The 12,336-nt window shown below is 53.5% G+C and overlaps 1 protein-coding gene across 1 annotated transcript; it reads left to right on the forward strand.

Moving 5' to 3' along the window:
* The first annotated feature begins 4,250 nt into the window (after positions 1–4,250).
* LOC104347785 (uncharacterized protein KIAA1958-like) lies at positions 4,251–10,555 on the forward strand. Its single transcript, XM_086477599.1, has 3 exons — positions 4,251–4,327; positions 5,095–6,295; positions 9,412–10,555. The coding sequence occupies exons 1-3, from the start codon at positions 4,325–4,327 to the stop codon at positions 10,257–10,259; spliced, it is 2,052 nt and encodes a 683-aa protein (XP_086333725.1). The 5' UTR covers positions 4,251–4,324; the 3' UTR covers positions 10,260–10,555.
* Positions 10,556–12,336: the final 1,781 nt, after the last annotated feature.

Consider the following 12,336-nt stretch of genomic DNA (forward strand, 5'->3'; position numbering starts at 1 on the left):
AGTTTCTTCATTTCGTTTTGCCGCTCGCCTGTGCATGTCACAGAGGGTTCCAGAGAACCCTGGGCGTGCCGTAGTGCTGCCCAGAGTCCACCGAAACGTAGAGAGTGGGATTCAGGTGTTTGCATTCTCAGGTGGTTCCAGGTACCTGTGTTTGACAGACCTTACAAGAGAATCATTTTCAGAAATACTCGGAACATGCTGAGTATGTTTTTTCCCCCAAAGGGCTCAAACTAGTCCCAGGAAAGTCTTAAAACAGAATAAGCATTTTAACGCTTTTAGTCAGCTTTGAGCTTTAAGAGCTCTGCTGAAGCGCTGTAGACTTCGTGGAAATTACTTGGCCACATTTTCTTGAATGCAGAGGTAAAATAAGCATATACAGTGCTGACGTCTTGGAAGCTTGCTATGTAGACCAGATGCATGAGAAAGCAAAATATTGTAGACTTTTTTTAAAACTGCATTTTTTCCTCTAGTGAGCATGAATTCACTTAACTATAGGTTATATTAGTGCACTAAATTCCCTATGGGTTAAAAAAAATTAAAACATTTACCGTACAGCTTTGGAATGTCCTGTTTTTCTGCACAAAGGTGTGGGTCCTGCATACACAGTGTCCATTATCAGATGGGAGCCTTTCCTGGAAAGATAATTAAAACGCTGCATCACTCAGAGCCATGCAGATCCTGAACCAGGAACAAGGTTTCCAAACAAACCTCAACTCCCAAACTCCAGCCCCAGAACCCTCCCCCCCAGGGATCTGGCTTTGTTGGAAGCTGTAGAGATTGCAGCAGTGATCAAGAGGGGTTTTATTAATTGAAGAGATGAGAAGTATATCGGTTCAGCCTTTGTGGGTATATACATAATTCATTTTTTTCTGCTCAGCTGTAACTGTAAATTCAGACTCATTCCCCGTGACAGCTTCTTTGGAGGTGCTCTCGGCTGCTGTAAACAAGAGAGCAGGAGCGGGCTGAAGAAGTGTCCTTAGTTGATTCGAAGAGCTTTTATTTGGAACTAAATACCAAGAGAAACAAGGCTTTTTTTCAAAGAGATCAGGAAAAGGAAGACATGTGCTTGGAGATAAGGACAGATAAAAGCATTCCATTTAAAGATGCCTGTGACAGAAATCGAGATGTTCATCTGCCAAGTCAGTAATTTCACAGCCTTATGACCATGCAGAGCTTCCGTTCCTGTTACCTTTTCCCACACAAACTGTAAGCACCGAATTATTGGCATGAAAGTTCCTTTTGGTTTGTCCAAGCGGCTCAGCCCTTTGGGAAGGAATTACACAGGTTGAGCTTGCAGATAAAACTCTCTTTGACTTCAGACGGGAAGAACGGTTCTCCCGTAAGATTCCGTTCAGCTTTCTGAGGCACAGCAGGGCCCGGGAACAGTCTGTGAGTTCCCGGCCCTTGGAAGGTTTGAGGACAGGTCAGACAAAGGAGCGGTTTGGGCAGAGGCCTTCCCCCGCACGTTTCCACGTCTCCTTGTTTTTCCGTGAGGAATGAGGACAGCCGAAATGGCCATTTGAGGTGACTTCCAGCGCTGTTCTCTGATTCACTGGAGTGAGATCACAGTGACAGCAGATTCTAGACGGTGCCTAGAGTAATGGAGGTCAGGAGCTTAAAATGCATTTGCTGCTTTAAAACAGGGGGGTTTGGTCTGGTGTTTTGAAGCAAGCAGTACAAAATTCTTTGAAAACCTCAGCTTTGCAGGTTTCACAAGCCAGCATAGGCGAACAGCAAGCGTTCTAGGCTAAAATTATCCGTGCTCTCGTTAGAAGGCCGTAAGAGGGAGCATATGGATTGATACGAGCGTAAGCATGGAAGGGCCTGTCAGAGCTGCGCTGCCGTGCAGCAGCTTCCCCCCAAGACAGGAGCCGTCCCGATGCCTGCTGTCCGTTCCCGATGCCTGCTGTCCGTTCCCGATGCCTGCTGTCCGTTCCCGATGCCTGCTGTCCATTCTCGATGCCTGCTGTCCACTCCCACGGGGACCTACAGCGGACGCACTGTGAGAGATTCGACCCGTGCTTTTCTCTTTGGAAGGGACATTTAGTTCCCTGACCTGTCTGCTGAGGTTGGAGAGGGCTCCCCTTGTGTGCTTCGCTTTTGTTTCCTTTCCTCTTCGGGTTGTGCTTTGCCTCCCTGCCCAACGCTCGTTAGTGGTCCCACGGTGTTTGTCGCACAGTCATTACCCCTGCCGGGCTCAGGCAGCGGACAGGCTCCCGCGTGCCAGGCAGCCTGGAAGCCCACACCACTTCTGTGCCCTCCTTTCTTGTTTTTTTTCCCCTTCCTGCTAGGAGCAATTAAACATTTGCCTGAAGATTTTGCATGCATCCTGGCTTAGGCTTCACGTCCACCAAAGCACGTTCAGCTTTGGCATCAGCGGTCGAAGCGTTTGTTTAAAATGAGGCAGGCGGGTAAGCGCCCGGCCAGCGGCAGCCTCGGAGCTCTGCCACCCCTCAGCCTCTGCAGCTTTGGCGTTGGCAGAGCAGGGCGCCTGCAACGCACTTCCAGAGGGCTCCTCCTCCGTGCAGGAGCTTGGCCAAGAGGCAGTTTCACCATCACTGGGGTTTTTTGGGTTTCGCTGGTCTCAACCCTGTGCAGGGGGCCCCTGCTGCTGGCTGATGAGGATGGGGGTATGGGAAGGGGGAAGGCAGCTGCCCCCACCCGCAGCCAGCCGGGCTCCGTCAGGTGCCCCTGGGCCCCCTCAGACCGGCCCTGCTGGCGGAGAGGGGGTTTGGGTTGGGGCAGGCGGGAGAGGGAGAGGGCAAGGCCTTCCCCCGCACCTTCCCACGTTCCCCCCTCGGTTGCAGACGCTGGCCAAGGCCTGCAGCAGCCCCCACGCTTCGCCTGCGCACGGGGCTGGTGGCCGCCCTGGGCAGCCCGGCCCGTGGCACTGTCCCTTCCCTCCCTCCAGGCAGGGCTCCTCAGCCTCGCCCGCATCCCTGCTCGCCCCGAGCCGCTGAGCACAGCCGGTGGAGGTAGAATCGTGGAATCGTTTCGGTTGGAAAAGACCTCTGAGATCATCGAGTCGAGCTGCTAACCTAACGCTGCCAAGGCCACCGCTGCACCAGCGGCACTAAAGGCCCCGGTGCAGCGGCTGCCTCGGGTGCTGGTGCGCAGCCGGGCTGCTGCAGCGCGGCAGCCTCCTGCCTGCGCGCCGGATTTCCCGCGGGTTCACCAGCGTGCTCGTGAAATCAGTCCCTGCAGACGAGCGCCGCCCTCGCAGGTTACAGAGCAGCCCCACGTCTGTCAGCAGGGACGGGCTTCTCCCGGCCTCGCAGCTCGCTCCGAGGATAGGAGCGTGCAGAGCCGGAGAGCCGGGGGCTGGAGCTCACACACCCGGCCAGGACGCGTGCTCGCAGCGCGCTGGGCTGTCCCAAAGCCCACACGGGCCTGTTCCTCCCGGGAAGCTGCGCCACATTTAGGCCAGAGCTGCTCAAAGAACCAGTTTAGACGAGATTCCCGCGTCCGGTGCTTTCAGTCTGGCATCTTTTACCACCACTAAATGCAAAGCTTTTAATTAATAACAGGCTAAGATGCCGGGAGCAGAGGTGCCATTACGAGCTGTAAACGCGGGCGGTGTCAGTCGCAGGGCTGCTGGGCTCTTTTGTGTGCCTGTGTTGGTGGTGAGTTCTGTGACCTGACTTCTTCTCTAAGCCTGACACAGAAATGATGATGACTTCTAGGCTGCTGCACAGAGCTTTTCAAAACAGATGGGAGAATTTCAGATTTAGTCTCCAGTAAATATGAGTTATGTATGCAAATATTCTTTAGTTAGGAAGCTTCCTCTTCCTTTTACTGTTTGAAAAGGCAGATAATGTCAGAGTCAGGACCAGCTTCACTGTTTCTCGTACTTGTGTTTCTGCAGTTCGCCCCGTTTGGAGAGGCTAAGATTGCTAACCACGGCCTGTGTTCAAAGAGCCGGTGCTGAAGGGAACATCTTGTGGAGTCTGGGGTTTAAAATTCTATTTTCAGTATTTATATTTTGTTTCAACTTTGATTGGTACGCTGTAGAGGCTCATCCCGCAAATATTTACACAAGCCAAGCTTTCTATAGGTAGTTCATTCGAGCTCAATGGGAGCTCACCTTAGTGAGGGCACATGTTCTGCAGTAGCACTTATTTAGGACTGAACATTGAAAGGCTTAGTTGCATCTGCTAGCCATATTTTTTAATATGTATATATATATATATATGTATGTATACACACACATAGACACACACACATGTATGATCATTATTTTAGGTTCTGAGAAAGAAAGAAAGAATATTCAGTTACTTACTGATCTCCACCTGAGAGAAGGCTCAGTGAGATAGAAACCAGCAGCATGGTGAGTATTCGTTTACAGCATCGATGGTGCCATAGACAACTGCTTCTAACAGAATCAGTTATAGTATTAAAAACTGCAGAGTTTTAAAACCAAGTTTTAGGGATGTGGATGCAAGGTCCCTTTTTTAGTTTCTGAGAAGCATCCCACGAGCAACGTCTCCATCTGTCCAATGTCCCTTTGAGGCAACAGCGCTGCCCTTTTGACAGACGACAGACGTACGAGCCCCGCTGGCCCTGGGAGGTGGGAGGCTGAGAAGCAGATTCCTGACACTTTCCCTTGTTGTTCTCCGTGAGCGAGTGCAGAATTGTCCACGGGCACGAGCTCGCTCGGGTCACAGGGCTCGGGTTGGCCAACAGCGCCGCGCTCCAGCGCGTCCCTCTGCCGTGGGCTGTGCTGGGCGCTGCGCGGTGGTTCGGCAGGGGTTAACCCCAGTTACCCAGTGGGTTTGGAACGAAGGTGAACAGCGGCTGTGGCTCAGCTGAGGTATGATACGTGCTTAAGCTGAGCCCATAGGCACGCATAAATTACATCTATAATAAATTCATCATTCCAGGACCGTGCCCACAAACAGGTCTTTGACAGGGACAAATCTATTTATTTAATTTAAAGAATGGACAGGTTGTGGGTCAGCGATTCCTCTAACGATTCTTTTTAAAAAAACAATTATTGCTTTATTGAGATGGGACTAGAAACAGTCCCCAGAACGCTTTTGTGCTATTTTACACACATCCTCTTTCACTTAACTTATCTCCAACACGTTTTTACAGAATGAGAGCGTCAGTGACAGAAGGTGCAGCAATGCCAGCTCATTTCGCGTGGCTCTCTCCAATCTCGTGACCTGGGCGCACACTCATGGGACCATATGCAGTCAGATCCCAGCCTTGGAGAATGTGCAGAACGTGGGTCATCCGAGCAAGGAAAATTCTGTCCTGTGGATATGTGGAGCTGGACATGCCTATCTCTGGCAGTGTGGAAAATTAGACATCAGAAGCAGAGAAGAGAACAAAGCTGTCAAAAAGAGAAGGTGGTCAGTAGCTTCTGAGGCGTCGTCGAGGGAAGCTAATTTAGGTGAAAAGAGGTTCAGGACAACTCCATCTTTTGAGAGGGCTGAAGCGGACGCTGTTAGCACAGGGTCATGTAGCAGATCTCCAGGGGTCACGCAGCAGAAAGATGATACAGTCTACATAATACACAGTGAGCCTTCACCCCGAGAAAAGGAGAAGAAAAGCGAGTCCATGAAATCGTGCTTTGCAGCAGAGCAGCATTTGTCCATGTCTGGTGGTGAAGTCAAAGCTGACAGATGTAAGGTGAAGCTAGAAAGCAAGGAAGATCTACAGATCATTTCTGACGAAGAGCAGTGTACGTCAGATGAAGACAACAAAGGGGTTGGAATCAACCAGAACGTGCTGTCAGACTCACCAGTTAACGGCATGACTGCTAAGGAAGATTTGCAAACACATCGCAGTCAGAAGGTGGCATTTAACAATCCGACAGCCACCCAAACATCTGGCTTTGCCCCCACGGGAAAGCCACCCCTACCTCTTCCCCAGTTTCTAACATCTCTCGTCAGCAATCCAGAGAGCCTGGAGGGCAGCGTCGTGAGGTTGGGTCCTCTTCATCCTGCAGGGCCCGTCACTGAAGCTTCCAGACCCAGGAACCCCCCTGGGCCAGCCGTGCCAAAAGAACATTTAAAATCTGTTCCCGTCTCCAGCATTGAAGCAAAGGCCCCGCTCGGCTCGCCCGCCTCTGTGACGTTCTTTGAGTTTGAAGCCGGTGTAGATGTCCAGCCGCCATTCCAGCTGAGCCCTCCCGACTGTGGCACACCAGGAATGGGCTTAAGTGGGAACGTCACTGAAAACCCTGCCGAGGAGGGCGAGCCATCAGGATCTGGGCACGCGCCTCATCCGTCAGCCTCGTGGAGCCCAGGGAGCAGGAATGCAGACCATCCACCTGCAGCCTCCGGCAAAAGTAAGAGAGTCTGGGGTTTTGTTCCTGGAGGGGGTTGTGAGTGTGTGGGTGCGCTCTATTAATCGCTTTCCCAAAATATTAAAGGAGGGTGAGTTCGTGTGTCTGCCAAAATCTGAGTAAACGCCTCTGATTTGGGGCGCTCTTGTTTGTAGTGACAGGGACCAGAAGGGTTCCTGCCTTGAGCACTTCAGTAGGCAACTCTGTTCACAGGTACCCAGGTGTGTACTTGGCGGTGGCCCAGCCTGAATATTTTGGTCTTTCATTTTACTCAGTATCACCACAGATACGTTGGCTGCACTTGAGAGGGAGTCCCTGGGAGAGACTGGAGCCAGGGATGGGAACTCAGGTCTCCAGAGAAGAGAACAAGAGGAAGTAACCATTAAAGCAGTGAAACAGAGAAATTGCGGCTGAAACTCTGGCTGCACCAAAGTCAAGGGCAGAAATCCCAGAGGCTGCAATGGGAGCGGAGTTTCAGTCCTGCCTGCTGAGTTACATGAGTTAAACAACTTGCTTTAGTACTTTTAAGATTTCTAAGATTTTCGTACGCGCGGTCCTTGGAGTCCTGCTGGAGCGGGGAGAGTTGTAGTGGCTCAAGCGCTAACTGGCCGGGCGCACGGCTTGCTGGGGAGCTGCCAGGGCTGAGGTTGAGCCGCGCCCAGAGCTTGTTTGGGATGATCCGGTATCACAAAGACGTCCCGTTTGAGCCTGGCTTGTGGCTGTTTGATCCTGCCGGAAAACAGGCACCGTCGGCTCGAGAACGGTTAACGGTTGGACTCGAGGAGCTGAAAGGTCTTTTCCAACCTGAAGGGTGACTCGGGGGAGGGACGGTTGACACACCGTGTGCGGACATGATCAACGTTATGCAAGTCTTTTGAAGTAGCGGGGAAGCCATGGATGAAATAGCTTTAATTCATTTCATAAGTGATCATCTTTTAGGGTGGATGGGTATAGTACACTGGAGCCTTCATGCCAGGTACGTAGGTATGAGTTAATCTAATGATTAAGCACTTCAAATAACATGCAAATGTCCAGGGTTTTAAAGATGTTCTGGTAAAGCCACGAAATTTGCATCTGTAATGATTTGATGCCTGCAGGTGCCTTTTCACATTAATTCCAAGTAAACTGCTGTCTAGTGGCTCTTGTGTTTTTGTCTGCTGGTATCCAGGTGTAAACACCGAGGCAAATTTTTAAAATTTAATTCGAAGAGTACGAGCACGTGTTTTCTGTCCAGCGGCTCGATGCTCTGGCTCCCTCCCCCTGAGGAGCAGCCCCCGGCAGCGCGTGCCCCACTTCCACCTGCTCAGTGCGAGCGCCCCGGTCCGTATTCCCGGAAACCTGCCCGTTCCCACCGCCGCAGTCCGGCCCCACGGCCTTGCCGGTGGCACGCCGGGCGCCCGGCCTGGCAGAGCTGCCGCGGCGCTGCCCGTGGCCACGCAGGGCGCGTCTCCATGGCTCCTCCCTGGCTGCAGGGCAGGGCTGTGCCGGCGCTGCCCCCGGCCCACGCGCTGGGCCTTTGTACCTCGTTCTCTGCTGAAATGACGACCTGTCCCCACTTGAAGGCCGTAGCCTTGAAGAGCAGCAGCCTGCTGCGGGTTTCTGCCTGGGCCGGGGACAGGGCAGTGGCCTTTGGAAGAGAAAGGATGGCTGGAAGAGAATTTGGGGTTTGTCTGCACCACGCTGGGTGAAGCACCTCACTATTCCTGAGCAGACACGGGGCTACAGACATTCGTATTCCTTACGGAGCTGCAACCACGCAACCTGGCACGAACGGTTGGGTTCTGTGAGCGTTATTTGACTGTTTGTGTAAGTGACAACATACATCATGAGAAGGGACTGGGAATTCAGCCGGGCATGTCTGTGTAGCAGCCGTTTCTGCCAAGACAAATGGCTTATGGCTCGAGCGAGGCCTCTGCATGTGCTGATTTACAAGCCATTCATCTCTTCTCCTAGAGCAGTCGGTAACAGAACAAGCGAAAAACCCCAAGCAGCGGCGCAGGGATCAGCAGGCTCCACCTCAGTCCAGCCCCAGCGTTTTGAGATAACGACTGAGCCTGTACACAGTAACGTGGTGCGAGAGGGGCAGTCTCTGGGTGTTGGCGCTAGAACCCTGATCAATCTGCCCCTCTTCAGCCCTGGAAAAGCCACAGGCGAGCAGATGGAGCTTCTCAGCAATCCAAAGAATTAATTTCTCATGCTACATCAAACTAGGTAGATGTGGTATTGCCATAGCAACTTGAGAGAGAACCCAACTGGAATCCTGGCAATCCTTGAGAAAAAAGAAAAATACACTTTTACTCATCTTTTTGTACTTCCTTACTACCCGCCCCCAGCTCCTGGCTAGTGTTTGTGTTCCGCAGTGAGACCTCTCTTGCTCTGAAGAGGTTTTTGCACAGACAAACCCTTTGAGTTGTCTCTGCGCAGTGCCTGTGCAGCGCTTTGAACACACGACGGGGATGCTGCGCAGTGCCGAGGCAGGTCGCGGGACCAACTCCCGTCTCTTTTAACGGGGCGGAGTTTGGCCCCTGCAGTCACCGTAAACCACACGCCAGAGGAGCTGCAGAGTGGCGAAAGTCCCTCCAGCCCGTTTGGGGTTGCTTGGGCTTCCCAGCCAGCACCACGGGCTCAGGACCAGTTGCCTGGCCGGTCCCAGGAGCGTGGTCCCACGAGCACACTCGGAGCCAGCTCCAGAGGCAGCCAGGGTGACGTTCAGCGCCACGCCACCGGCGACAGGGCCGGTCTGAGGCCCCTAGAACTTGCGCCAGCGCTTTCCACGTGCGCACCCACAACGACACGCAGGGATTAACTCTCATTAGGAGCTCACTCTCTCCCATTTAAATGTAACTCAAGAAGAAAGAATATCTTAAACTCTCAGGGTAGTGTGCGGATTCACCCGCGAGGGGGAAGGAGCGAGAAGGGAGACAGTGCTTCCCCTGGCGAGGCTGGCGCCGTGGGGGGTGCTGGCCGGCCTGCCGAGGGCACACAGCCGGAGCTTTAAGGGAAGGGGTCTGAGAAAGTCCCACGGTCTCCGGATCACTTTTAGAAGGAAGGTGAGCGTTCCTCTGCATCGCCTTCCGTTTCACCGATCTTGTAAGTTCTTGCTGTGTCTTGTCTTTCAGGTGCGTCGAAGAAGTGGGAGAAGAAGCGAAACCGTAACAGCAGCGATATCAAAGTTTTCAAAGACTGGCTGGTGTTACACTGCCCCTTGGAAACGCGTGAGATCCACGAGCTGCCACCCAAGGAGCTGGACGATTACCTGGCCTCGTTCTACAGTTCTGCAAAGAGACAGAACGGCACGGATTTTTCTGCCAACTCCTTGCACTTCTTTCAGAAGAGCATCGAGAGACACCTCAGGGACCACGACTACGAGTACAGCGTGGTTAAAGGGCTGGAGTTCAGAGCGTCTCAGGAAGCCTTGAAAGTGAAGCAGCAGCAGCTATCTCAGAAAGAGAGAGAGGCGGAGTGGAGTCTTTTGGAGAACCTGATGGACAAAGATGTGGAAACTCTTCGTAGGAAGGGACTTGTAAGTCAGATGCACCCTCAGGGCCTTTTGCACCTCATGTTCACCAATATCGTTAGGGGCTTTGGGGCACGCACACACCATCAGAGCCATAACCTGTGCTGGGGGCAGCTTGTGCTGGGAAGCGATGAGGGGGAGCTGGAGTACTTGGAGTGGAAGGATGACCCCAGTGCAGAGGTAAACCCAGGGGCAGCGGGTCCCTATCTCTTTGCCAAGCCTGACACTCCAGAGAGCTGTCCGGTCGCAGGGTACAAGGAGTACGCTAGGAGGCGGCCGGCGGACATGCTTCACGACCACGATCCACTTTACCTGGCTCCCAAGCCTCTGTGCTCCATATGGGACCAAGTGTGGTACTGTAGGAAGGCACTGGCAAAAGCCAAAATGGAAAAGATCTTGAAAGTTATTGTCCAGCACGTCAAAGGACCTGTAAAGGGGTCCAAGAAATGAAGGTACCGGTTTGGTTTCTGCTGTGCCACTTTCTGCTGTGACAGGATAGCTGATGTTAACACGGGGAGGGCTCAGTAGCTGAGTGCCTGGCTGGGGGTTTGAGCCGGCTCGTAGTTAGGGGAGCCGGCGTTTAGTTTAGTCTGTAGCGTGAGCCTGTGATAGGAAGGCGAGCAACACGGGGTAGCTCTGGGGTGGAAGGAGAACGATGAAATGCCCCGTCTGCCAACTGCTAATCCGTCTCACGGGAACGCTTTCGACAAGGTTTATGTCATTTTTGTTAGTGAAAGATTTGTAGATTTAAGAAGCTGTGACTTGTGTTTTAAGAAGTTATTTAAAATGGCTGACGGCGTTGAAAGGTTCGATGGTGTTTTCCCCAGAGCGCTCAATACAGCTGCGTAAATACGCCCTGGTAGACGCGGGAAACCCTCTTCAGCTGTTCAGGTGCTGTTTGGTGGATACGTTGTCTTAGAGTCCAGCCGGGTTGTTGGGTTGCCGTGTCGGCACGACCTAATAAAAGCACATTTCACTCAGTCCTCTTGGTCTGTTCTGCAAAGACAAGCCAGTGCCCCCAAACCAGCACGTCACGGGTTCCCGGAACGCCGGCACGTTCGTGTCTCGCGCTCGGGCTTCTGCTCTGAGCCCATCGTTACTCGGCGTTCCAGAGCTGCCCCGAGGAGGGTTTGGGCTCTTTGGGATCCCGCCGAGCCCAGGCCCGTGGCTTCCTAACAAGGTCTTTGTGGCCAAACCCTTCGTCAGAACTGGTCCCGTTCCAACATTTAACATCCCCAGATGACTTAGAGCTGTTTAAAGAGCCATAAAAAAGACCAGCTCACATCCTGCAGCGCTCGGAGGGCGGCTTCCAGCTTTCCTTGCCCTGTCGAGCACAGACACGTCACGGCTGCTGCAGCCAGAGCTAGAGGAGCCGTCGGTGCCCAGCCGAGCCCGGCCACGTGTGCAGCCCCGTGCCCGAGAGCCGGACCGTGGGGCTGGGCTTCACTCACCCTCTCGGAGGGGAACGACTAGATCAGGTTTTTCTTTCCTCCGGGCTGATCTGTGCAGTCCGCGCCCCACAGCTCGTTATGAGAGGCTGCTGCCTTAAAAATCGGGTGGCACAAGTAGTCGGCAGCATTGGGTGAGTCCTCTTGGGAGCAGCCGGGCACCTCCTGGTTCTGGGGTGCCCACGAGAGAGAGCAGAGCGCACACGGGGGGTGGCAAACGGCCGCCCCCGACACGCCGCGCGGGGCCGTAGGAAGCAAACGGCCCAGAAAGCGCAGGTGACCCAGCCAGACCGGGGCCGCGGCCCGGAGCGGGTGCAGAGGCTTTGCCAGGCAGGCACAGCGGGAGAGCGGGATGGGGCAGCAACGGGCCTGCCTGACGGGAGCCCGAGGAGGGAGAGCCGCTAACGAGCTCTGCTAACGAACCCGCTGCCAGCGAGCTCAGCACATCCCAAGGCCGCGCAACTCTGCTTGGGGAAGGTCACGGGGTACCCAGGGATCCCATTTATTGGGGTCTTACGGCGGTTCTAATTCCCGGTAAATCGCACTCCGTGGCGGTGAGCGGCATCCCGGGCCACACGCCGACTCAGGCCCCATTGAGGGGGTCGCTGCTGCTCGAGAAACGGCAAGTCAGGCCCAGAACTGTTCCGTGTCGTTAAAGCGAGGATGTGGCGTTACAGGAACCCTGAGGAACTGTCCCAGGTCATGTCTCAGCAGCTTGAACTGCCAATAATGAGGAAATTGCCCATAACAGGCTGCTGCTAGGAGCAGTGTCTGCAGCAAGAAAGGCTTTTCCAAGATCGCAGACGGGGAACTTTGAGTGTGCTTTTACTGTGAAAAATGACAGAGGAAAACGGCGTCCCTGTCCCTGTCCCGCGTTAACGATGCCCGATTAGAACTGACTCTGTTTATCAGCCAGAAGACGCCTCGTTAACCTCCAGCAGAAACCGGTCTGTGAGCGACCTGAGAACGGACGTTCACGACTGGAGTCAGGGTGAAAATACCTGTAAAAGTCTATTTTTTAATAAAATGCATTTGTGCCTCTGTGTGTAGTGGAAAAGGATTTTCAGGAACATCATTTC

This window comes from Leptosomus discolor, chromosome 24 (genome assembly GCF_034619465.1).
Source record: "Leptosomus discolor isolate bLepDis1 chromosome 24, bLepDis1.hap2, whole genome shotgun sequence".
NCBI lineage: Eukaryota > Metazoa > Chordata > Aves > Leptosomiformes > Leptosomidae > Leptosomus > Leptosomus discolor.